The sequence below is a fragment of the Phoenix dactylifera genome, chromosome 8 (genome assembly GCF_051530095.1).
Source record: "Phoenix dactylifera cultivar Ajwa chromosome 8, Ajwa_hap1_PhDact_Kaust_v1.1, whole genome shotgun sequence".
Taxonomy (NCBI): Eukaryota; Viridiplantae; Streptophyta; class Magnoliopsida; order Arecales; family Arecaceae; genus Phoenix; species Phoenix dactylifera.
Genome location: NC_143197.1, coordinates 21,511,937 through 21,538,491, shown reverse-complemented (window position 1 = coordinate 21,538,491; position 26,555 = coordinate 21,511,937). Strand labels below are relative to the sequence as shown.

At 36.4% G+C, this 26,555-nt stretch overlaps 1 protein-coding gene across 3 annotated transcripts; it reads left to right on the top strand.

The window, feature by feature from the left end:
- The first annotated feature begins 725 nt into the window (after window positions 1-725).
- LOC103718698 (myosin-1-like) lies at window positions 726-26,524 on the top strand. 3 transcript variants are annotated; one of them, XM_008807627.6, is made up of 23 exons: window positions 726-2,095; window positions 4,034-4,135; window positions 4,233-4,376; window positions 4,461-4,611; window positions 4,695-4,722; window positions 4,862-5,027; window positions 5,188-5,251; window positions 5,378-5,391; window positions 5,476-5,560; window positions 5,777-5,880; window positions 6,001-6,139; window positions 7,547-7,665; window positions 7,780-7,932; window positions 8,018-8,107; window positions 8,314-8,391; window positions 9,955-10,113; window positions 12,257-12,460; window positions 14,628-14,833; window positions 14,928-15,063; window positions 17,926-18,055; window positions 19,110-19,225; window positions 25,064-25,246; window positions 25,633-26,524. In XM_008807627.6, the coding sequence occupies exons 1-23, from the start codon at window positions 1,613-1,615 to the stop codon at window positions 26,080-26,082; spliced, it is 3,504 nt and encodes a 1,167-aa protein (XP_008805849.4). In that variant the 5' UTR covers window positions 726-1,612; the 3' UTR covers window positions 26,083-26,524. The 3 variants fall into 3 exon arrangements, with proteins under 3 accessions (XP_008805849.4, XP_088559179.2, XP_088559178.2); XM_088703053.2 differs by lacking the exon at window positions 5,378-5,391 and having other exon boundaries at window positions 5,453-5,560; XM_088703052.2 differs by having other exon boundaries at window positions 5,378-5,560.
- Window positions 26,525-26,555: the final 31 nt, after the last annotated feature.

The window sequence follows — 26,555 nt, the reverse complement described above, 5'->3', positions numbered from 1 at the left end:
TATTTCTTTTTACATGTATATCCTTGTAAATTATTTTTTTCTATATGTATATACTTATAATTTTTTTGTTTGCATGTATATCCTTACCTCAATAAAGATATATGTGGAGAAGGAAATAAGTTGTAAGAACATACACACAATTAGAGTAAATTTATGTGGATATATTCATAAAAAGAAATAAATTATAAGCATATGCATAAATATAGTAAATTTGCAAGAATATATATATAATTTAAGATATTTATAATGGCCCCACATAAAATATTAATTATAAGGATATGTGGATATATAGTAAATTTATGAGGGTATATATGAAAGTTTAGATATTTATAAGGATATAAATGCAAAAAACTTTTTTTTTATTATAGTGAATAAAATTAGTAGTTTATTTGTTTTCACACCCGGCAGGAGTGAGGGTAGTCAACAGAATAAAAAAGAATAAGATAATGCAAAAGAAAAAACGCCGATATAGGTTTGCCGAGGCAAAGTCCTAAATGGTGGGTCGCGAAGAAAGCCTCCAGCCAATCTTAACTGAGCCGGGTTGGGTTGGGCTCCAATATTATTATTTGATTCAGTTCCAGGTCAAAAAAGTAAGAACCAATTGACATTGGGTTGGTTTTATTGAACTAACCTGAACCAACCTCCAATTGGGTTGGAAGGTGAGCAAGGTGGCCATGTATTCAAATAATTGTTAAGTGAGGGTGTTAGATGTAAAGACACCAACTCGCCAATTGTTGTCTCCGAAACTGGCGGGCTTATCCTCCGTCTCCTCCTCTTCATTAAAAGCAGAGAAGCGGAAAAAAAGGAAGGAAAAAGGATGAGCTCGCGCTTTTCACGCATAAAATCTCCCTTGTCCCCATTCACCGAAACAACAATTTTAGAATCCCTTTCTGTTGTTTTCCTCTAATTACAGATCAACGCGGTTGGAAGCTCTTCAGAAGAGAGGTGCCTCCGGAAAATTTGCAATGTTTCGGAGAGCGAAGAACACTGATTTCCGTTCCATTCCCTGGAAGCGTTTCGCCTCCTACCAGCTTCCCCAACGGGCGACTTGAATTAGGGTTCTGCAAGTAGTTTTTTTTTTTTTTTTTGCTGCGATTCCTTGTCATTTTCCTCTCCGTCGCAGAGGCTCTCTTCGGTGGAAACACGCTCCGATTCTCAGAGATGCGGGTTTTGGGCGGTGAAATTTCTGTTTTTTCTTCTTTATTGATGTCTTATTTTGATCAAAATGAGGAAAAGCTGCGATTTTGATGAGGGATTTTTGGTTTTCCATGTCAAGTAGATGAAAGTTGCGTTTTTTATTGCATTTATTTGAGTTTGAGGAGAGAATTGGGTTTTGGTGTGAAGAAGATAAAGCCAGATTGAGAAGTTTGGTGTTTCGTTCGCTTTGGGAAATAGAGTTGTGGAATTAGGTGTTAGGACTTGAGCTCCTTTGAGGAACCGCTGGGCTCATCGTTAGTCTCTATCTCTGTTTTATGACGATTTCTTGAGGTTTTATTATTTCTTTTCCTGTATTTGAGGGAAATCAGACTTTTTTGGTTTAAGGAAGATGATACTGGATTGAGAAAATTGTGATTTTGTTAGCATTGGTTTTGTGACTTGGGTCTGGGGAATCATGTCATCTGCCATGCCCTTAACTCCACTGGCTACAAAGAGTTCGCTGGAGGAAATGCTGGAGGCTCTCGAGCAGAGGGACCGGAAGGCGAAGGATGTGCCACCAGCATTGCCGGTACGACCCACCTTAAGAGGACGCCTTCCTTCTTCGAGGAGGTCATTGCTGTTAAATTCTAAGATAGAAACCAATACAGCTGAATGCCTGATGAAGGATCCGAAGAAATGGGTGCAGAATAAAGATGGGCAGGCTTGGAAGGAAGACAAGGAAGCAGTATTCAAAAGCAGTATCTTTGGAAGCAAAAGGTTCTCAAAATCCGACCAGCCAGAAGAATCTCCTTATGATAAGATATCGAAGCTAGACAGCTATGAAGAAAGGTCAGAAGATGTCAATGGCTCGGGGTCTCCTGTGGACCCCTTGTCGTTGGTGGGTCTGTTGGAAGAGAAGCTGAGATTTGGTCACATAAAAAATTATGTCTTAAAGAAGGTAATTTTTTTGGATGATACTCTTGAATTTCACTTAATCTTTGAATTAGCTACTGTATAGAACATAAAAATTTTGCTGTTAAAGCAGTGCAGTGCTTTGTATAAAATTTAATATATTATTAGATTTGCCTATCACCTATCACTTTAAAAGTACTTAATTTTTTGATACTTTAATAAGAACATAAAACTTAGTAAAGCTAGTTTCAGTGTCAACATAATCTGCACATATGGTGGCCTTCTGATTAAGTAGATGGAACAGTGTCAGAGTTAGCATTTTGTGGCCTGGGGAACTTCCAGGATCTGGAAAACATGAAAGGAAAGGCTATCTTGGGATAGAAACTGTGGGGATCACATGAAAATTTCCCATTCTAATAGTAAGTGAATATGTGAGAGAACTTCCTATGACTTTTAGAGGAGATACATACAAATACTCTTTCTTTTTTTGGAGAATAATGGTGTGGTGCACCTTTCTGAGTCAAAGTTGTCATGTCTCCACAGCACAATTTTTGCTGAGGTATTTAGTAAATATCTAAAACTCTAAAATTGATCTTTCTGCTTACAACCATAAAATTTATGGTCGTATAGACCCTTTGGAAGCTTTGTGCACCTTCTCTTTGATTATATGTAGGATCTTTTTTTCCCCTTAATATTGATAACCAAAACCATAAGCATCCAGCCTTTTATCAACTATCTGGGGTCAGCTTTATGGATCTTCATTCGCCAAGTATTTTTATTTAGGGCCACCTCCGATTGTATTCCAAGCTTTGTTATATTCTTCCTCACAACTGACATCCATGTTATCTTAGGTATTCACCTTTTTTTTTTTCCCATCCATCATCACAAATTACTTTCTTTTCCTTCCATTAATGACACCTAAAATCATGAAGAAAACTAGAAGAATGATGCATTCTTTTCAACCAGCAGTCTCATCTTTGAGTCTTTTGTTTCTTCTGCAAGCTATGAATGAAGAATGGGTTAGCAAATGTACTAGCCCTATATTAAGGACTTAAATTCAACTCTGTTATCTTAATTTTTTATTCAATTTGCTGCCTAACTGAGCACTATAGGTGTCATGTATTCAAAATGGTGATTCATGGAAATTACAGATCACTTTGTTCTTTTATAGAGCCTCAGACTTTTCTAGTATCTTCTTTTCCAAGTTACTATCATATTCATCGGTCTCCATCATCTTGTACTTTCATAAAATCAAAATATCCTGATGATCATACCTGTCTTCTTGCCATCAAAAATCATTATTCAATTCTGATGATGTGAGCACATGTTGCAGCCAGAATAATTGCCTAATTCTAGTGGAACCAAGGTTCTTTGAATAATGAGGATTTGGCTCTTGTGTTGAATTTTCATGAAGATGTTTGGAAACATTATATTAGAAGCTGATTATTTGTATATGTTGTGTACCATCACCCATATGCACAATCACACCAAGTTTTTTTTCACATTCTGATAGCCTCATACTTGTCCACATATTTTGAGGGCTTTATTCTGCACTCCTCCAACTCCTATCACCTTCATCCCCCAAACCTTGTTTGAGGATGTTTGAGAACCCCTTTTTCGACATATGTTTGACACCCCTATTTGGCAATTTCGTCTCTTGATAATTGGCATGCATGTCAAATCCTTTTTTTGACTTTAACCTCTCTGATTGTTAGTTTTTGGGTTCTCAGGCTTAAATTAGGCTATTTTTGTCCATTTTTACTGTTCATTTTTTTTTGTCATAATTGTATAGTTCATGAACAACAAACACCCTAAACCTAAAGTGCTTAGAGTTCTCTTGTTTCCTTTTTAGTGAAGATCTGTTTTTCTTGATATGGAGATGAGCAAGCTTGCTTCCAAGTTTTCCACTTCTGTACTTTCTCCATTAAATTTTAGTGATTGATGTGGAATACATTCACTAAATTTTAAGCCTTCTGTTTTTCAGAAACTTCAGGTTTGGTGTCGTCTTCCAGATGCTGAGTGGGGGTTGGGAGAAATCCAATCAATTTCAGGGAACAATGCTAATATCTTGCTACCTGAGGGCAGAGTGAGTTTTATGTTTGGTCTAGCTGTGTATTAGTATTTTCTTGGCAATAACCACTCAGTTTAATGGTATTTAAGCACTCCCTATTTGTTGCACACAGGTTTTGGCAGTGCTTGTAGAAAATCTCTTACCATCAAATCCACAAGTCCTTGATGGAGTGGATGATCTTATACAGCTTAGTTACTTAAATGAACCTTCAGTTCTTCACAATCTTAAATGCAGATATGTTCATGATATGGTTTATGTAAGTATTGTTACAAATTGATGTTGTTCTTGTATTCTTCAATTTGCATATGCCTGTATAATCTTGCATATTTTCTTTATGCAGACCAAAGCAGGGCTTGTTTTGGTTGCAATCAATCCCTTTAAAGAAGTTCCTCTTTATGGAGATGACTATATTGCAGCTTATAAGGAGAAAACTACGGAGAATCCACATGTCTATGCTATAGCTGACAGTGCTTTCAATGAAATGATGAGAGGTGAGGATATGGTTACTTTTAGGCATATAGTTCTGGATGCAGTATGATGAACAACCATTGTAATTAATATATGGATTTTGCAGATGGAGTAAATCAATCTATCATCATTAGGTAAATGACAGGTTCTCGGTTCATAGATATGAATTCTTTAATTACCCCTTTCTCTCTCCAAGGTTCTATTTATCATTTGTATGTATGTAGTCCCTAGGTAAATTGCTGATGGAATTTCGACATTTGGCTTGCATTGCAGTGGTGAGAGCGGAGCTGGGAAAACTGAAACAGCGAAGATTGCGATGCAATACCTTGCTGCCCTGGGGGGTGGCAGTGGTATAGAGTATGAAATTCTTCAGACTAATCCTATACTAGAAGCATTTGGAAATGCAAAGACACTTAGAAATGACAACTCTAGCCGATTTGTGAGTCCTCTTTCCTATTTTCCTAGTGACAGGCAGACAGTGTCTGTAACAGGCATGCTTCCATAATTTACGAAACTATGCTTTCGTGGGTAATTTCATGGTCAAAATGAGCGTTTGAGAGATTTGTCATGTAGCTGTTTGTTCCCATAATTTGTTGCAGGGGAAGCTGATTGATATACATTTCAGTACATCTGGAAGAATTTGCGGTGCAAAGATCCAAACCTGTGAGCATGCTTTAATGACTCTTGTTTCTTTTAACACATTTAAACAAATAACTTTTATTACTATTTAGTCAACTAATTAATTTCTTTTGCTATGCCTTGTTCGTTGACTTTGAACTTAATTTGCAGTTTTGCTTGAGAAGGTATGTCAACTGCTATTTGAAACTTTAGCTTATTTGCTATGCGATGTACTGGTCACTGAAGGTTTCTATATCATCCATGAGCAGTCTAGGGTGGTTCAGCGAGCAAAAGGAGAAAGATCATATCATGTATTCTATCAACTTTGTGCAGGAGCTCCTGCATCCCTCAGAGGTAGTCAAAAAGAAAAATTTTTCTTTATTTTTTAGTTCTGTTAGTTACATGAGACATACGAACTTCTAGGGGCTTGGCTTGCCTTTCATTTACTGAGGCCATTTTTTTTACTGCACATGATTTACTCTTTGATGAGCATCTATATTTTAAGTATATTCGTTAGATAGCAATAATTTTGTGCTGGACATTTGTTTGAAGATTCAATCCAATTTACAGAGAAATTAAACCTGAAAGCAGCCAACAATTACGAATATTTGAAGCAGAGTGACTGTTTGAGAATTGATGATGTTGATGATGCTTTAAGGTTTCACAGGCTGACGGTATTTTAGATTTTTCCCTGATTCCCGTTTTTGAACCTCTTGTATGAATCTTTTTTCAATCTGGCCTTCTGGAAGTCATAAGACTCTGGATGTTGCTCTAATTGGTGTTCAACTGTCCAGGAAGCATTAGATATTGTTCGAGTCTCTAAGGAAGATCAAGAGAGTGTATTTGCAATGCTTGCTGCAGTTCTATGGCTGGGAAATATTGAGTATTTGGTAATTGACAATGAAAACCATGTGGAAGTCGTTCCAAGTGAAGGTATTCTTGTTAGTCAAATTTCTACAAAGCCATTTTTTTTTGGTTCTTTCATTTAGATGGTTTATAAGCGCTCATAATGATAAACTTTATGATTATTTGCTTTTTTCTGGTGGACGCTTCATAATAATCTATTCTGTATTAATATTATGATATTCCTTATTATGGTTCTAGATCATGACAGAGTTTCATATACATTCCAAATGCAGCTACAATTTCATGGTGGATGGAATCAAATTCTGGGCCCCTGATTGTGAACTGAATTCATAAGAATGATCTGATATTCCATAACCTACATTTATGTGCTGACTTTTAATCTGTTAATTTGCTTCACTTGCAAATATGGTTATATGTTCAAGTCTACCACCTATGACCAAAGTTAGGACCCTCCCACCTATTCTAATCAATGAAGGTTTTCTAGTGAGATTTAAACTTGACTTTCTCAATGAGAGAGAAATATCTATATTAACTAATATTCAAGTCTCTAAAATAAGGTGTCCCAGACCTGTTATGACTATGCAGTAACAGTCATATTATTTTGTGCTGCTTAACAAATCCATTAAACTAAAGGTGAATATAAAACCTAATGTTTAACTTACATCAATAAATAAGTAGAACATTCTTTTTTAACTTTGGTTACTTTATCATGGATTGCGATTAACAGAATGCATCTATACAGATGATGACCTGATATTTTGATGTGATAGCCTAGCACTAGTAGTAGCTTGCAGATCTCAAAGAACCTTGGTGGAGGCAAAAGATGTTGGTTGTTACATGCCAAGTTTCTTTAAAGGTTTTCCTATTTTCCTATTTTCCTTTTCCCTTATGTTTTTTGTGATTTCACTTGTGGCACCGAAATTTGATGTCGCTAGGATTCGATCAACAACTTGCACCTGTACATTTTAAAACTTAACGGGAAGCTTCAACTAACATTGTCAAGAGATTGAATTCATGTATAGGAACTGAGAAATCTCGTATTGTTGTAATCACATTCCAGAGAGAATTTTTAATGAGAGAGGCATTCTTGGTATTTCATTTATGATATTTTGGTTGTCATACAACAATGATACTTGAGAGTTGAGACCATGGTTTAGATATTAAAATGTAGAATTAAGAAGAAAATATGAAAAGTGAAACATGAAAATATGAATACTGCAAAATTTGGCTACGGCATCTGGGCCATCAACTTTTGTTGATGAACCATATCATGCAAGAACCTTTACTCGAAGCATAAATATGAAAATAGTGTGGAAATAAGATAGCACTTGATTTTGCATTACAGACCATGTAGAATATATTGTTGTTAGTGTAAATAAATTCTGCAGAATTTCTGTTTGGTTCTGGATGTCTTTTAAAGCTGATATGTTCACTCACCAGTATGCTGCACCATTGATTTTAAATGTTGTACAGCTGTAACAAATGTGACAAAATTGATGGGTTGCAAAGTTCCTGACCTGATGCTGACTTTATCAACTCACAAAATTCAAGCTGGAAATGACATAGTTATTCAAAAGCTGACATTGCCCCAGGTACCTAATTGCTTAGCCAACTGTCTGCCCCCTCTCCACACCCCCCACCTTCCACTCTCTCTCTTTGCCTGCATTTATGTGGTAGGTTTTGATTGGCATATTATCCCTCTGTAGGCCATCAGCACCAGAGATGCATTGGCAAAATCAATTTATTCTAGCTTGTTCGACTGGCTTGTAGAGCAAATTAACAGGTCACTGGAAGTCGGAAAATCACGTACTGGGAGATTTATAAGCATTTTGGACATATATGGGTTTGAATCTTATGATGTACGATTATTGTCTGATATCTTGTTTATTGAAATGACATTCTCAACAAGCTTATGTCTTGAAAATGCACTTGTCATTGTTGCAGAAGAACAGCTTTGAACAATTTTGTATAAACTATGCAAATGAAAGACTGCAGCAGCACTTCAATCGACATCCGTTCAAACTTGAGCAGGAGGTGAGCATCCCAAATATGCTGGTATTAGGATTTCTAATTATACATAATGCCTAACTTATAGTTGTGAGATTTAAGTCACCTTTTCTTTTTTTTGTTTTTCTTTCTTTTCTTTTTTACTGATAAGTACCATATATATAAGATTGTCTGTGCACAAAATAACCTGGTTTTCTGCGAAGGGCCTTATGCGCTTTTCTTATTGATATTAGGAATATATCCAAGATGGGATCGACTGGACGAAAGTTGAATTTGCAGACAATACTGAATGTTTAAATCTTTTTGAGAAGGTAATTTTGTGATCGTTTACATTTGAGAAGGCATTTTTGAACTATTGACTTTATTTTTTAAATAAATCTCTGGTTTTCATAAAGTTCTGGCTAGTGTTGAGTGCAGCAAAATTGTTGAGAAGTTTAACCATAAAAGATGTCCGGTTCTTTACTCTGTCATATATCAATGTTCGTGTTTCCTTTCTTTCCTTTGTCATCTGGGCTCTGTTAGCTTTTTTATAAAATTTGATCAGTTTGCATTGCAATTTGTTTTGGAGACTATTACAGTATTACTTGCTTCTTATGACGGCTGCCAATGGCATTCACTACCTGATGCCTTCTGCTGATGGAAAGTTAGAAAGTCATTAATTTTGTGAGTGTGTACAAGATCTAGGCGTTCATTTCCATTGCATTATCTTTTGAGATATGAATTCTGATAAATCTATACTAGAAAATCTGCTTATTTATTTTTTCACTTAGCTATATGTTTTGAGTTATAACACTTTGTTTGAGCATATAGTGCTCATAATGAACAGTGTGACCAACTGACCATCCTATCCCTCATGTGCTGCATTGGTCCTGTAGATTCATGTCCTGCTGGTGCTTCAAATGCATTCATGGTAACAAGAGCATTGCAGTAGCAAGGGCATGACCTATAAGTCCAGCATAACAATTGTAAATGCAAATATGTGCGAAATGCCAATCTGAACATTAAGGCAATCCTGTCATTTTTAAATCAGAGCATGATATTTTAATCCTCTGTTTCAGATTCCACATTCTTGGCTGTATTCAGTTATGATTAATTTATTTTGGATTTGACTTACTGACTTGGGAGGGTGATCCCACCCAAATCATACAGATAGTGAAAGAAAGGAAACAAACAGAACACAAAGCATACAACAATGGATCACCCAGTTTGCTTATCTACAAAACAGAACCACTAGCAAAAAACTACCAACTAACTGTTTCAAACTAGTCTTTTAACTTCTGCAAGATGGATCGCCCCTAACCTGAAAGGCACTTAATAGAGAATATTAAAAACATGATCTATGGTCTCTGCAGGAGCAGAATAAAAGACACCATTCTGATGTAACTTCCAGCTCTTCTTAGCAAGCACTTGACCAATATATCCAGTAGCCGGCTCCAAAAGGAAAAAAATCTTAACTTTCTCTGGGCTGCACATCTACACAACACTGAAGCTAGAGGGCAAACTGCTAAACCACCCCCTTCTGGTTAATAAAATGATTAAAGAATCCGACAGAAAAAGACTAGAAGAATCCTGTTGCTTCCTCAGTCAATCAATGTCATTGTAAATTCCCATAACATCTAAATCTTCAAGCTCAGAAATCAAATTGTAGAGTAATATAAAAAAATAATTCCAAGAGCTTGTACCACACATCAGGCACTTTAACTGATAGTGGGATTCAAAACATTCTGAAGGAAAATCTTACCATTTGTTTGTCATTCATGACAGTTTAATGGCATTTGCATTTATGTTTTCTCGACAATATCATGGCCATGGCATACTGCTTGAAGTATAGTTTTGATGTTTGGATCATGACATTGAGATCCTGTGAATGACAGAAACCCCTGGGGCTGTTATCTTTATTGGATGAAGAGTTAACTTTCCCCAAAGCAACTGATTTGACCCTTGCTGACAAGCTTAAGCAGCATTTGATTGGTAATCGTTGCTTTAAGGCGGAAAGAGAAGGTGCCTTCAGAATTTGCCACTATGCTGGAGAGGTGAGTCATTCTTATCCAAGTCTTTAAGTTGTTTATGGGACTTTATTATAAACATTCATACATGAATATTGAAAGAATGAGGACTTCATTATAAACATTCATGCATGAATATTGAAAGAGTGCTTTCTAATATTTCATGGTTTTGATTCTGTTTTCTTTTTATTAAGTGTGCACCCTATCTTTTTACAGGAATACATTTACATGAATCTCCAAGGCTGCATCTTAAGTTGTATTTATTTGATCTGCAAATTTATTCTTGGAACTAATGAAATAATCTAAATTTGTTAAGTCTTGCATTGCCTTAATTTGATGGATAAGAACATAGCTGGGGCAATGCTTGATAGTTATGGTCATGGTCATAGTCTTGCCTGCATCTCATTTCCACATTATGCTGATACTGGTGCAATTTCTGATGAACATAGTTAATAAAGGTGAGTAAAATAAAGAAAATTATGAAAACCAAGTTATATAGCAGTAAATTGCATCATTTAAGAAATTATATGAGGAAAAATGACGAAATCATGAAATGCTGAAAACATAACATCAAAATGAGGAGCAAGTTGTGAAGTTTATTCAATCTTAATGTATGCCAAATTCATACTTTTCACTTTTAGAGTAGAGCACTTGATGTGGTAATCACAATGCTGTCATGTAATATTGGGTTTTTCGATCTTTTCTTTTCCCCCTTGGGATAGTTGATAAGGAGTTGGGTAATTTGTGATTGGAGTCTCTTTGTTATTTATCTAGCACAGGTTCATCAGTGTGTGCATTTTATTCATGTGATGTCTACCCTGACCCATAGCAATAAAATTTGATCCTCACAATCTAAGGCTAATTCAAAAGGGCAAACAAGATCCAAAGTTAGCCTATTGTAACTAGAAGATACAATCATTGTCCCTCTCTCTTTTCTATTCTTTTAATGTTCTGTCATCCTTCTTCTGAAATTCCAGAAGAAGATGCATTGTGGCTATAAAAGCAATAACAAGCCCGAGAAAGACAAGCTATGGGTTTTAGGGACGCAACTCAAGCGAGCTGAACTGAAAACTTTAAAATCACTTCTCAAGAAATTAGAAGTACACATGAAAGCATATATGAAAGTTTTGTAGTGGTTAAAATGGATTCAATAGCCAAAAGAAATTGTTATATATTATTTTAGAAAACACAGAATGGATAAGATGTGTTCCATAGTCATTTGAATGGTATGAGTATATATATCTAGTCAGAGCACGGTGGCTTGATAGGATGAAAATAACCATACACTTTGATTCCCTCACTGATAGATCCTTTGCTGGTGAAGAAAGAAGTAGAGGCCTCCTTTCAAATATTATTAATTGGCAGCAGATGGGGTGGTTTGTTTTGTTAGAACTAGATCACTAATACTAAATATGTGGTTGGAGGGTGGAGATAGACTTGTCTTGTCAAAGAAAGTGAGATCTGTGTTTTTTTTTTGCTTTGAGGATTCAGAAGAGATTCTAGTCATAACTATTGGGTGAATATATGATAGCAAAGAGGGCCAACCCATTTAAATCCAACTTTAGCTGAATTCTACACTTTTTCCTGAAATTTTGTTAACTATTTATAATGATGAACTTGTGATTAGATAATGTAAAAAATTAATGAGCAAGTACTGGATTGCATGCATCATCTCTTGAGGGAACTAAGTGAAGCATATTCAGTTAGAAAGGACTAGCCTTATATGTAGGACACAACACCACAGGCCATTTGTTAAGAAAAAATTACGGTATGTAGGACATGTAACCACAGGTCATATGTAAAAAAAAAAAAATGTACAGAATTTTTTTACACAATCCGGGCACAATCTAATTAAAAGGAAAAAAAGGAGGAAAATGCATGGCAAACATATTGAATAATGCACCCGATATAATTTCTATGCACTGTCAAACTTAACAGGTTTAAACTTAGTTAGTGATGCATGCAAAGAATGAAGTTAATTTCAGATGTGCTTTGCATCTGTAATCTTTTTCCTTTTTTTTTTGCATAAATTTCATTTTCTAAAAGTACTTGCAAGGTAAGGTGCAATTGAACCTATACTTGTAGATGGAGATAACCTTTTATATTTGTTTATTTGTATACCATATTAGTGTAATTCAAATGACTAACACTGTGTGACTGTGTTCATCAGGTTTTGTATGAAACAAATGGCTTCTTGGAGAAGAATGGAGATCCACTTCATTCAGATTCTATCCAATTGCTTCTGTCTTGTAACTGCCAACTCCCTCAGTTATTGGCTGCTCATTTACTTAATCAATCACAGAATCCAGTTAGTCCTCTTCGACGATTAGGTAGTGTTGAATCACAAAAGCAGAGTGTTGCGATAAAGTTTAAGGTACATCATGTGAACATGAATAAAGTTTCCATTGTCTCTGATCAACATTTTCTGTATTCTTTTTTTCCCTTAGAATTTCTATAGGAAAAAGACATGACTTAGTTTAAGAATGTCAATTTCTATTGCATCATTATAATGATTTTAAGTATACTTTCTCTGTTAATTTTATGATACATGTTCATCATTTTAGACGAAATTAAGTTTATTAGCTGATCGCCGTATGCTTCTTTGGTTCTAGATTTCTTGGAAAGTGGTTTAAGACTTTATGTTAGGTTCAAGGTTCGCTGTATCGGTACCAGACTCCGTATCGGTGCCACACTAGAATAGTGTCGGTACGGTATGGTATGCGGTACGCTTCGCATAGTGAGTGTCGGTACACCACCGGTATCGGTATGGTACGGTACGTCAGGTACCGTTCAGTTCGGTATGGTACATCATACCATGCTTAGGTCGGGATGTGATTTAAACTCTGATTTGTTAGATATCAGAATACAGTATGCCACTTGCAGCAATCTGATATTTGTTTGATCATAATGAAAGAATCCTTGCATACTCAAAGGCGTAAAATTGTAAGATATATTCCTATCCTTTTCTTTCTTTGTTTTTTTTCCTTTAAAGTTGTATTGAGTAATGATTAATGAATGTTCTTCATGGGATAATTGGTATATTATATCTATTTATTAGTAGTTAGTTGTTTATAGCCTTAGTGGTGGGAGCTATAGAAGCACTACCTATTTTTGGTATAATAGATACCAAATATTTTTCAGAATGCAGAATTTGTGCTGGTAATCTGCTATATTAAGGGAATTCCTGCACATGAACCCATCATTCTCTAAGTCCACTTCCATGGGAGAGTCATGATACCTCTTTGTATTCTCGTTTTAACTTCAACTTTTCTTTATTTTTCAATTATACCCGTCATAGATGTTGGAGGCGAGCGAATGCCACATTGTCCACCCTAAATAGAAGTACCATGTGCATAGCAATCAATTTGGTCGTATGCTACATTATTCATTAAATAAAAAACAAATGATATTTAAATCATGTTATCACGACCATCTTTGGGTATACCCCTTTTAGTTAAGCATGCAATGGGGTCATAGCATCTATGAATTAGTTGCTTATATCACTTATGCCAATTGCTAGTGCGTCATGATATGCTGCCTGGTACCCTGACTTGAATGGACTTCACTTTTTAACATTTCAGGTGACCATTTTGTGTGTTAACTACTGTGAGCAAGGTTTGAACTTTGAAGACTTGGTTCTTTTCTCGAACTGATTGGAAAAATTTTGATGCTAGCATCTTTGAATGAAAAATTATAAGAAAATAATTGAAAATCCAAATATGGAAGAGACTGGAAAAGCGGTTAAAAAAAGAAGACATACAAGTCAAAGAAAAAAAAAAAACTAAACATCATTTTAGACTTTAAAGTATATAGTACTGTCTGCACTTTGCAGCTTGTGAGCATATCATTTTAGTTGATTTGTGATGAAATGTTATATGCATGTTTTGTAAGCAACATTTTTTGGGTTTGGATGTCTCTTAGCAGTATCACTGCATAGTTGGGACAAGGGTGGACGATTAGAGTTATGGTTTTGTTGAAAAAATTCTTGTTGTGCATGCCTGTATATGTAATGGAATTTGAATAAAGCTGTACACTTAGAAACCGTATTTCAGAAGGTCAGGAAAAATACTATTATGATGATAGATTAATGAAGGAACATATGTTGTTACTGCTAAGACATATTGTAATGACACAATGAATCTTGTTGGGATGTGTTCTCCAGTAAAATTCTGTTATTCAGGCTAGGTTAGATTCAAGATGCACTTAGTTTTGACCTTTCTGTCTGTCAGATCTTGAAACAACCTGGACAATGTTCTTATCAAGATGGATTGTAAAATTTAAAACTTAATCAAACCATTATGAAGGAAACTATTCATGTTTCTTGTTTCTTGCTAGACTCATCCATTAGTACCTGCCTGCAAAATTTCAACCATTTTACTTAAAGTTACAACATTATGTTAGCTAAAAGTGGAAATTTTGGGCATTTTAATATGTTCTTGGAAAATCTCTTTGGAAATTTTGGGCATTTTAATATGTTCTTGGAAAATCTATTGTGGAGTTCCTAATTTATCTTACTTGTAAAATCCTTTATATGCTTTTAGGGTCAATTATTCAAACTGATGCAGCGGTTAGAACGCACCACTCCTCACTTCATTCGATGCATTAAACCAAACAATAAGCAGCTTCCTGGCATATATGAGAATGATCTCGTCTTACAACAGCTCAGATGCTGTGGGGTTTTGGAGGTAGTCAGGATTTCAAGGTCAGGTTATCCAAGTCGGATGACACATCAACAATTTGCGGAAAGGTAGTCAATATCATCTGTATTATATTTGATTCCTTCATGACTCATTTATATTATAGGTTGTGATTGTGAGATGCCTTTATAATTGTCCCTTAAGGTATGGCTTTCTTCTCTTGGAGGATGTTCAGTTTCAGGATCCACTCGGTGTTTCAGTTGCCATTCTTCAACAGTTCAATATCCTACCTGAAATGTATCAAGTTGGTTACACGAAGTTATTTTTCCGTGCAGGACAGGTAATTCAGTTTTATTCATCTTTATTATTTGTTTCTTTTTCCATGGGCGACCATACATGTGAGCTACGAATTAGGTTTCCTTATTAAGTGATGGATCTTTTGTGGGAAATTCCTTGAAAAATCTTTTAAATACATGACAACTTCTGCAAAGTTTTCACCATGAACTTGGATTTGGATTTAGTCTATGGGTGACATTATCATGGGTACACAGATACAATATTTATTTTGTTTGCCTGCAAAGGTCCGCTTAGTAATTTATCCACTTAGTAGTTATAATATTGAAATAAATAATGTGGAAGTGGGGCTTGTCCTAGTTGTTGCACCCCTTTATTCAGTAACCAAAGGTTTTGCGTTCAATTCCTAGATCGTGCATCCCCAAAACTTTGGACTTGGGTAATTATAGGAGCTCTTTGGAGTCCTGTAAGTAGAGCCACATGCAGCTCAAGTTGCTAGTGTGGGATAGTCCACTTGTTTGGATGTTTGCAACTCAAATTGCACAACAAATTGAGTTGATCACTAGGCTGCAACTTAGGGCTATCTTGCATTAGGTTGATCCACAGCCAAAATGGCCATGGACGAGTTGTAGCTGCTCAAGTTGGTATCTTAATAAAGAAAAGGATTTTCTCCTTATTCCATCTCAATCAAAGTCTTAGCATCCCATTCCATGTCATCATTTTTTTCCTCTTTGGTTCCCTATCCCGACCTCTCCTCCTATCGAATCTCGCTAGTCATTCCCCGCTTGACTCCCCTAGGCTTCTCTGACTGTTGCCTCGTTGGATCTCCCTCGTTTATGCCCTGCTGGGCCTTCTCTCAACCTTCTCTAGCCCATGTCTCACCGTATGCCTCCAGCCATGCCTTGTCAAAATTCCTCTTGACCTCTCTCGCCCATGTCTTGCCAAATTTTCTCTGTTACACTTGCTGGACCTACACTTGATCTCTCTCGCCCGCATCTTACCGATCTCCCTAGCCATGCCTTGCATAACCTCCCCTTGACCTCTCTCTCTTACATCTTGCCAGATCTCCCAGCCGTGACCCGCCACACATCACCTGACCTCCCTCGATCATGCCTTACCCGACCTCCCTCATCCACACCTTTCTAGACTTTGATCCTTGACCTCCCTTATGATCTAGCGCTCCCCCTACCATCCTTGACGCCCATGCACCCTCCTTGCCAATGTTCGAAACCAAGATTCCTCTGGATTGTCTCCCCCTAGCCTCTCCTTCCTCACCCCATCCTTCCCCCCATCTCTCCTCTTCTGCTTCTCCATCTCATCCTCTCCTTCCTCCCTCCACCACTCTCCTCATCTCCATCTAAGATGGAGCTACAACCAACTTAAGTTGCATTGTAGCTTGAGCTGCAGCACAACTCCATCTATAGGGCTCCAAACAGACCCATATTGTAAATGGGGTCTCCCTTCCTTTTTGTCAAAAAAAGGTAGAATTGCAATGCTTATCTATGCTGCTTCGGCAAATGATAACATGGTCCTCTAGAATAAAAAATCTGGTCATAGATGATTTTGATAAAATTCTGGACTCTGCCTTTCTAAAATGACTTGTAATAGCTACTTGTTTCTATAGGTACCTTGAAAAAAATGAAATATTTTTTAACCCAAATTGTTTGTAAAATTATAATCAAGGAAGGCTGAACCGACCCAAACCAGTCAAGAATTGGAATGGTTTAGGTGGTCGGGTCGGTTCAACCCCTTCAAAACCTCTCGAGCCTCCTCCCACCCCCTCGATGCCCTTTGAGGTCCTCTCTCTCCCCCCCCCCCTTACACCATGATTGGAGCTTCGAAGCTCCGTCGCTCGCATCGCTTGCCCGATCACCCGTCCCACTTGCTCGGTCGCCCATCCTGCTCTCCTGGTCGCCCATCTCGTTCACTCGATTGCTTGTAGGGCTCCTCTTTGATGCTGATGATGCTGACCGACGACAAGTAAGCCTCTTCACCTCTCTTCCTCTCTCTCCCCCTCTCTCTCCCTTTGTCCCTCTCTCTATCTCCCTCTCTCTTCCTCTCTCTGCTTCTCTGTCTCCCCATCCCTCTCCCTGTTTGGGTATGCCCAGCATGGACTGAATTGGTTGCCGGCTGGTTTGACTTCTAGTATTGGTTCGGCAAACATTGGTTGTAATAGTCTTGAGCAAATAAAAATACAAACTAGATTGTCATTCATTTACTTATTCAACTAGCAATAAACCATATTTATTACCTAATCTTATTGAATGTCAACTTAGGCATATATTCAGTATTTCAGGTTTACATGAGTTTCTACTGGAGTTATAAAGCTCACTAGTGTAATAACAAAAACTATAACGATATATGGTGTATGGTGAAATTCTAAGAAATGAAACTGAAGGACTATTATATATTATTGTTCGCAGTTATACGGCAAGGAAAATGGAATTGTTTCTCCATTTTTGAAAATGTTAATAAAAGCCAAACTTATTTATAGCCATTTACATTTAGTTAACCACCGAGTGCTTGTTTCATCATTAAGTAGGTTACGCATGATCTAATGATAAATGCCAGAAAGATGTACTTTAAAAAAAATTGTTTGTTGTTCCATTGAATTGAATTCATAAATTAAGAATTTAAATCATGGAGTTAAAGAACAAGTGTTACAGTCAGAAGTTCAGTTAGTTTTTCTTTGTTGACAACAATACAACAACCATCAATAATAACAATTTAGCATTGCATAGATCCTTCATTACCAAAGCATTGAATTTGGATTCATTCTATAGGTTGATTTCTTTTTGAATCTACATCTTTCTGTAGGTCTTAAAATTGACCCACCCATTTATCATAGAGGGCAGGGCATGGGACCCTGCAACATTGTCATCTTATGTATTTGTTTGATGATTTGCAGATAGCTTCTCTAGAAGATATTAGAAACCGTACGATGCAAGCAATCCTCTGGATTCAGAGACGTTATCGTGGTCTTATATCTCGCCATAATTTTCAGGAGCTCAAGAGAGGAGTGATTGCACTTCAATCATGTAATCCTACAATCGCATATTAGTGATACTCAATGACTTGTTTTTACTAATTTACTTCGTTTATGTTGTTAATCAAGTTCAAGAATGGCTGTTTGAATTAGGCAGATTGATATGCCTTCCATTGTTTAAAAGGGATTCCCAGTTAGCTTTCATTCAAAGGCTGTGTTCATAAAGTTTGGAAAAAAATGTTTTTGATATTTATAAATTCTCTAGCATACTTAACGAAGTTCTTTTCCCTAATTTCTTTGTCCAAACATTGAAGTTAAACATGAACAATAGTTGCTTCAGGTTTGGAAGATAATAGAATATCAAAAACATATCAACTGAAAACCATGAGGATTCTGAGTCATTGAATATCAACTTTTATTGTTGATTCCTTGTTTTGTTTGTGAGTAATTTTCATATAAAAGTTTCTAATGCAAAACAAAATATAGTTTTCTTGTCAAAGTTTGGGATAGATTTAGAACCTTCTAACTCATTGTCCATCAAATAGCTTCATTTTTTTATTTACTCCATATGATTCACATTTTGATATTTTACATACTTCTGAGTTCTGACAAACTTATATGACTTGTATAATTTTCTTACTCAGCTAATTTCTTTACTTTGGCTTGTTCTCTCCTTTTTGAGAGGAGAAAGGTGGGATAATTGTATATTTTCTCCACCAATATAAAATTTCCCTCAATTTACAGTTTTGTTATCATATGAAATCCATTGGATGCTTTTTTATTCAGAGAATATTCTAGGTTATACCAGGGAACTTATTTATCTCACTTTAAACAATTGTCTATAATTTCTAACATGAAGTTTACCATTCCATCTAAGAATTATGGTCCGTGTAGTAGTTGTTTGAAGTGAAATAGTGAGACATTCTGCTGGACTGTTGTTTCCATACAAAAAAACAATGTGAAGTGGCAGATTGTCAGGAAACAGTTGAAGACCTGCAGAAGCATATTACTGCCTTGCAGTTTAGCAGTATAATTTTAGTAAGGACAGTTCATAAATAATTGTGGTTAATAGTTTTTCTCAAATTTCTGTCTCCTTTCTTTTGCAGGTATCCGTGGTTGGTTGGCAAGGAAGAAATTGATCAATCTAAAGAGTCTAGCAATATCCAAGCTTGATAATGAGAGAATTAATATAGAGCTACATAAGAATTTTCAACAAATACAGGTACTTTATGTCAGATTTATTTAATGATATTAAAGAGGATGTTTCCATTCTTGTTCTATTTGTGGATACTCTTTGGGCAAATATTCATCAAAAGAAGGTCAAAAGATGGTTTTGATGGTCATCATGAAAGTTCTTATGTCACTTGGATTTTTTTATTACTTCTTTTTTAAGATATGAAAAGCAAATTGTTGGAGTCACATACCATTCAAGACTTGTTTGGTTCGCGGGAAAAGTTGGGGGGAAAGTGTGGTCATCAGGAAAATAGAAAAATATCTCATATTTGTTTGGAGCTTTCAAAGGAGAGAGAACAGAAGGTAACTTTTCTATGGGAATAACTTTTCCACATTTTATGGGAAAGAAAAATCCATATAGGACATGGGAAAGCCACTTTCCCACGGGATGGAAATTGTAGTAATTTTTATTTTTTCAAAAATGCCCTTAAGCCATATTTCATGATCTTCTTAATAGCTTTTTTCAATAGTTAATCTTAAACTACTAAAAATATACTATGAAAGAATGGCCACGATATAAAAAAGTTGTCTAACTATTAAAAATTGTTAGAACTCTAGAAACTCAACCCAATAAATATTTTTGATAGCTATTTTTAAATATTTAAAAATATTTTTAGATCTAAAAATATTTAAAAAATAGCTATTAAGGGTATAATAGGTATTTTATATAATTTCTCAGGAAACCAGATGCTCAACCAAATATAAGTCGCCCTGGAGAGTGTGTTTCTTATATCACTTTCTCATTGTCAACCAAATATGCAAAAATTACTTTTTTAGGTACCATATATCTAAGCATCAGCTTCTCAAAAAAAAAAAATTTCAGTGAGTTAAAATCCTTCCTGCAAACCAAACAAGTTCGGAGACATGCATATACAAGAGGTCAGGGTGCAATAAGAATAGACTATGTATATGTACCAATTGTGGTCATATGAACTTTAACAAAGAAGAAAAGGACTATAAGTTAATCATGAGTGAAAAAACAAATTCCCTTGCTGAGAGAAAACGAACCACCAAGGTAATGTAGTGGCTGATGTGATTTGTACAAGATGCATTTTGGGTGCAAGGCTTGAAGGATGAGTTTCAGGACATGCTGAAGTCAACAGTGGGAGAGTAACCAGCATAAGCAATGAATCAAAGGAATAAGGTGCAATGCTAATAATGAGATAAATGGAGCTTAACACCAAATAAAAGAAAGATTCCATCATTAGAGATCATAGAAACGGCACATGCTAGGTCTATCCTGGACGTGCAACTTCACTTTCAGAACTGATAGCATAGAGATCTTCTAAATATGCGTATGTTTGATAGAGAACTGCAAGTGATGAATATATTCGTTTAAGATGATGGTGGAAACGTTTGTTAAAGTCACAGCAGAAAACCGAGTTAGCTAGCAAAATCAATTTGAATAATTGTAAACATGCAGCATTGACAATGTTATGCTGCAAAAATGGCATGCTAAATATCTGCATGTTTGGCACTATTTATGTGTATGAGCCACCAATTGATCTAAAACTTGCTGACATATAGATGGGCCCCTTTAATGTAATGTAAAAAGGAATGAGCTAACAAATGCCAAGCGGGGTTAATAAGTAGCTAGATCTAGATGCAGGCATGTATTTAGTCCCATATTGGTTATTCGCTGGGTAGATCTTGGGTACTTATACAGAATCAAGGAATCCAAATAATATCTTCTAGCTAGCCATTTTGGATGAGGTTTTTGGTTGTTACAAATGGTATCGGAGCGGACTCGGCCATAACCTATATAGACTAGGGGGACACTGCAGCACGGTTCTATTGGGCTAACCACGGGCCGATCGTAGTATTTATGATTAAATTTAAATGGATTTGAAGCCTTAGCCTGACGATGATGTCGGGGTTTAAATGGGAGGAGTATGTGAGGACCCGTGCAGGTGTGTGTTTAGTCCCATATTGGTTATTCGCTGGGTAGATCTTGGGTACTTATACAGGATCAAGGAACCCAAATAATACTTTCCGGCTAGCCATTTTGGGTGAGGTCCTGAGTTGTTACACATCTCAAGATAATGATGGTAGTCTAAAGACTTAAGATGTTTAAAAGACTGATCCCATGGATGAGGAAGCAAGTTTGAGATTCATGGAGTTGTTGGAAGGTAGGGCAAATTAAACTGTGAGCTGACACCATGTTTGAAAAATTTTAAGGTAGTAGGTGAACTGTGTGGAGGGGTCATTCTAAAGTAAGATCCGATCTTGATAGTTAAAATTTGCTTGAGAACTGAACAATAAAAACTTGGACAATCTAGAAATGCATCTGACTGATGTTGCCAAAATTAGTCAGAGACATGATAAATCGTCAGACCCCAAATAAATGGTGGAACAAACTCAGTGAGAGGGACAAAGGCCAAGAGAAGATAACTATAGGACAAGGAATTGAAAATTCATGGTAGAAGGGGGAACGAATACAATAGGCACAAATGCTGATTAGAGATAAGGTCACAAGGGAGAGAGCTTTTGCACCGAATAAAGCCTAAGGAAATCCGCAAGAAACTGAAGGAACCCTAAAGGCCAAGGTTCGTAGTTGGGTTGCAACAATGGCTAGAGGAGGGCCATGTACTAATAATAGAAAAGGATATTTCCGGATGGAAAATGGCTAAAGGGATCTGACTAGCAGAAGGTGTTTGGCCCCATGAAAGGATTGTGGGCTCTATAAGAACAAAAAGCGTGGTCAAGTAGGGATCCTATAGGCAAGCTGCATTGCTTTTGTTATTAGAAAGGCTTTCTGTGCCCAGCTAGAAAGGTTTAGGAAAACCTACTGACTGCCTGCTTTACAAGGATAACTGCTTGGTTAGTAGTCTTCTCAAGTGTTTAGGAAACTCCGGGTTGTACCCTATATGTACTATTACTTGCTCATTATCTGTTTTCTTATGGAGATGCTGTTTGCTCTCGTTGTGTCATAATCCATGACTATTTCTTATGGATTAGGAGCAATGAAGTATTGATACTTGAATCTACTTTGGATTTATGTTGGATTTTTGGCCTATTCGATGAGATTAAATTGATAAGAGGATTGTAATTAGTCTGTTTAAGATCTATGCTGCTTATTCACATTTTTAACATGCAATTGTTAATTATTCCTCTTACTCGTACCTTAGACTATGTAAATTTCCACTAACTGATCTTCACACGCATGATACTGATAGTTTGCCGTTCTTATTTCATTATAGAGCATGCTTCTTTACTTGCTGACTATGACATGTCTTGTAAATAGTAGAGTATATAGAAGCTTAAAATGATAAAAAAAGAAAAAGTAACTAGTAAAAAGCGGCTCACAAAAGCGAAAATTGTAAATAAATAGCAATAGAGCATAAAGCAGGTCTAGGATGGTTTACAACAACTGAGAAATTGTTGACGACGTGTTCTCTGCGAGCAGTAAATCCTGCCTATGATCAAAGAAATAAGCAAAACTGAAGCCCTAAAACCATTTGAATCCAAAATGTTTTTTTTTTATTTGAGAAGGGGAGTTGGGGTGGGAGAGGTATTTCAAAGCATTATAAAGGACTGGACAATTTTAGAGATCAATTTTGTCTAGGAACTGAAGTTGTACCAATGACCAAAAACTTATTGAAGCCACTAATTGCATTGTGGCTTACCGTTCAATGATAAGGAAGGCCCAGAATACCCTCCAAACCAAGTAGCATGTCCTCCTGCGAAAGAAGATTGGCAAAAGTCATCCATGGCACTTATCAGAATGCTGTGTGAAAATATTTAAATTTAGATGCTTTGACTCATGATCCAAATATGGGGATAAGTTCCTCTTCGGAGAGCATCATAAACCTAACATACCATCTACTTTAGCAGCTTTTCTGGCAGTAAATGATGGTGCAACTGCTTGATTCCTGTAATAGCCTGGCAGTTTTTGCCAGCAGATTTAGATTCATTTTGTTGTCCGCTTAATGTTTCTCGAACAGTGGGATGATCAAATTGATGCCTCACACTTCTTCATATGTTATGAAAATCCAATCTTAGCTCTGATATGTGAAACTTGGGATGTATGCCTTATAGTGAATCCATATATCATTAGATCATGGGGCCAATATATACAATTACAAGTTTCATACTCCAATGGAGTACTTGACAAATGACTGATTATGTACAAGCTCCATGTTAACATTACATCAAATACTCAAAGAAAATGAGCTATTTATCAAAATGTATCATTAGGAAATGTGAAGATCATTATCATGCCGGAACGTGCATTATCTATGGACATATATATGTATTAGGTATGTTTATGTAAAAGAGAATTAGAAAGCACTTTTTGTGAAAAACTTTGTGCAAGAAATGCTGATGTCATGCATTTTGTTCTTCATATGTGCACTTCATGTTGAGCCAATCTTCCAGTTGGGAAGAGATTAAAACTCATAGAAGGCAGCATATAGGAAGCAGAAGCAACTACAATGTCTGTTAGCATATATAGTTCAAACTTTGAGGTGGAAATGACCTGTAGAAGTAGTAGCAAGGACTAAGTATGAAGGATAATTAGCTTATACTTGCTGCCAAGTACAATTGTATGGTGGTAGAAGTCATGGTTGCGATGTTCATAAAGTGTTCGTTTTTTTGCTATGATAATAACAACGTTTTAAGTTTCACCTGAAACCTATCCATTTCATTTCAGCTGAGACCAATCTGACAATGGACGAAATTTTTAGTTTCCGTCAGTTTCAGTCGGTTTCAGCCAATTTCGGCCAATTTCAGCCGGTTTAGGAACAGACTATGAAGATACATCATACATGTGCATATTAGATTTGAAGGATATTATAACCTGTGAAGATAGCAATGCCAATATTTTGGGAGATGAGAATTTTTTGTTATAAATTAGTGCGCTATGCTTCAATATAGCAAAATTCAGCCTAAAATTATTGAAGCTACACAGATTATGATCCCAAATAACTCATAACACAACAAAGTGATGTGAAATAACTTGTGTCAATTTCTTTCTTTTGCTTTTTCCTTGTTTCTTTTTGTTTTTTTTCTGATATTTCTGACTGAAATTTGGAAACTCAAAGTGGAACTACCAAAACTGCTGAAACCAAAACTCTACCTGGGGGGCCTGAAACTGAATTTCAAACATTTCATAATATCCTATTGTTTTGACAGTTGGATAAATCATGGATGCCTGGATATGGCCAATTTAGTAGTTTCAGTTTTTCTCCATATCGCTTGTTTTCTCATACCGCCATTAAATTAAAATGTTCATATCTGTGTTGTAATTTGCCTGTAAAAGTGGCAGTGGTGGCTATAAATAATAGTTTCAGTGTTCATTTTGGTGTCCAATTCTATGAGGACATTATATGCTTTTTCTTCAGAGTTCGTATACTCTTGGAGCTCCTCGGTATTGCTAATGTAAACAATTCTAGTGTAATATTTCACTTGTAAATTTTACTTAGTCTCCATTCAGGTTTAAATATCTACTTGAGGACATCATGATGAATCTTTTGTTGCTTTTTTATCTTTTTAAAAAAACCTAAGAAAATTAAGATCTGAGAGCTGCTTTTAATCAGAATACTTTTTGTTTGGGCATGCGGAATCTAATAACAATAGAATAGTGGAAAATATCGAACATAGGAGAAAACTGAATCCTGAGATGCTGAGCATCCTATTTTCCATGCCATCCTAAGAGATGATTTTTTTCTTGCTTGAAATATGAGCTAATGCTCTTTAGGTGAGTCAAATCTTGACACGTTAGTTATTTATTTTTTGTATCCCATTGGAAGCTATAAAGTAGTTTTCCCCCTCAGAACCATGATATTATTTAAACTATTTCACCAAAGTAAAATTTTTGTGAGTGCAGGCTTCAGTTCCAGCAGTGCTGGAGATGCGGATTCTGAAGTCTGAAGCAGAACTCAGACAAAAACTGGTGGAGAATGCTGCATTACATCAACAACTTCAGCAATATGAGACAAGGTTGTCAGAGTATGAGGCGAAAATGAAATCTATGGAGGAGATGTGGCAGAATCAAATAACATCTTTGCAGGTGAATCTGCTGACCAATTTTTCTCAGTTAGATAAAGTATACTTTCTGACAATGAGATTTCCCTTGTGAAAGGATAGAGATTTGAATCATTTGATTGTTTCTACGAAATTCTGATTTTCTCATCTCCTTTTTGATGTCCTGTAAATGAGAGAGTGATGATGGGAAGTAACAACTAAGACCCATGCCTTTTGCCCTGACAAATGTCCTGCGGTTAAGTTATTGTATTTATGCATAGCACGAAGTTTGTATTTTTCTGCTTATATAATTCAAGTTTCTGCTTTACACTTTAATAATGACCCCCTGTTAGCTTAAGTCCTTATGCAACAATTCTGTAACTGGATATAGAATTGCCACGTATAGCTAATGAATCTGGCAATTTGTCATAGATGAGTCTGGCTGCAGCAAAAAAGAGTGTTGCTGCTGATGACAGAGTGAGCCAACCTGGAAGGCTTGATGCATTACCAATTCATCACAGTCATGACTCTGAAAGTCCAATGTCTGCTGAGGCACGCACACATGAAGCCGCACCAAAAAGACATCAGACTTCTGACTCTGGGCCGGCAAGAGATTCCACCGACAAGCAGAATGCAGTTGGCCGTCTTGCAAAGGAGTTCGAACAGCAGAGGCAGGCCTTTGAGAATGATGCACGAATCCTTGTTGAGGTGAAGCAGTCAGGTTCAGGCATGGAAGATCTACGAAAATTGAAGTCCCATTTTACAGCGTGGAAGAAGCAGTACGGGGTCCAGCTTCGTGAGACAAAGGCAGCACTTCATAAACTTGCGAATTTTGAAAGGAAAAAGCCCCGTAGAAGATGGTTGGGCTGTGGCAGAAAGTAAAAAAAAATAATATAAATTTTTAATATTCAGCTCTTTCATATGAGGCGGCGTTGCTTTCGTGTACCCAGTGACCAAGCTTGTTTGTGTTCCAACTCCCGGGGCTGGAAACAGAGGTGATGACTTTTGCAGAAAGCTGAAAGGGGTTCCTTACACATATCTGATTCTATTGCTGCATTTCTGCTATACTTGCAGTGCAGAAGATGGTTGTATAACTTTCACCATGTTTATCGACATCCGGAGGAGTGGCTGAAGTGCCCATCTATAGCTAAGGGATAGTCTTGAACATGTAAAAGAAGAAAACTACATGTAATGATTCATTTGTTTTTTGGGTTTCAAAGTGTTGATTTCAGATTCATGAACATTGGAGAGGACTATTAACCATCGTTCTTGGAAATGACTGCATTTGAGCATATAAATAGAAACTTCCATTTCATTGGAACAATTGTTTTCTATATTTCCTCAAAGACGATGTC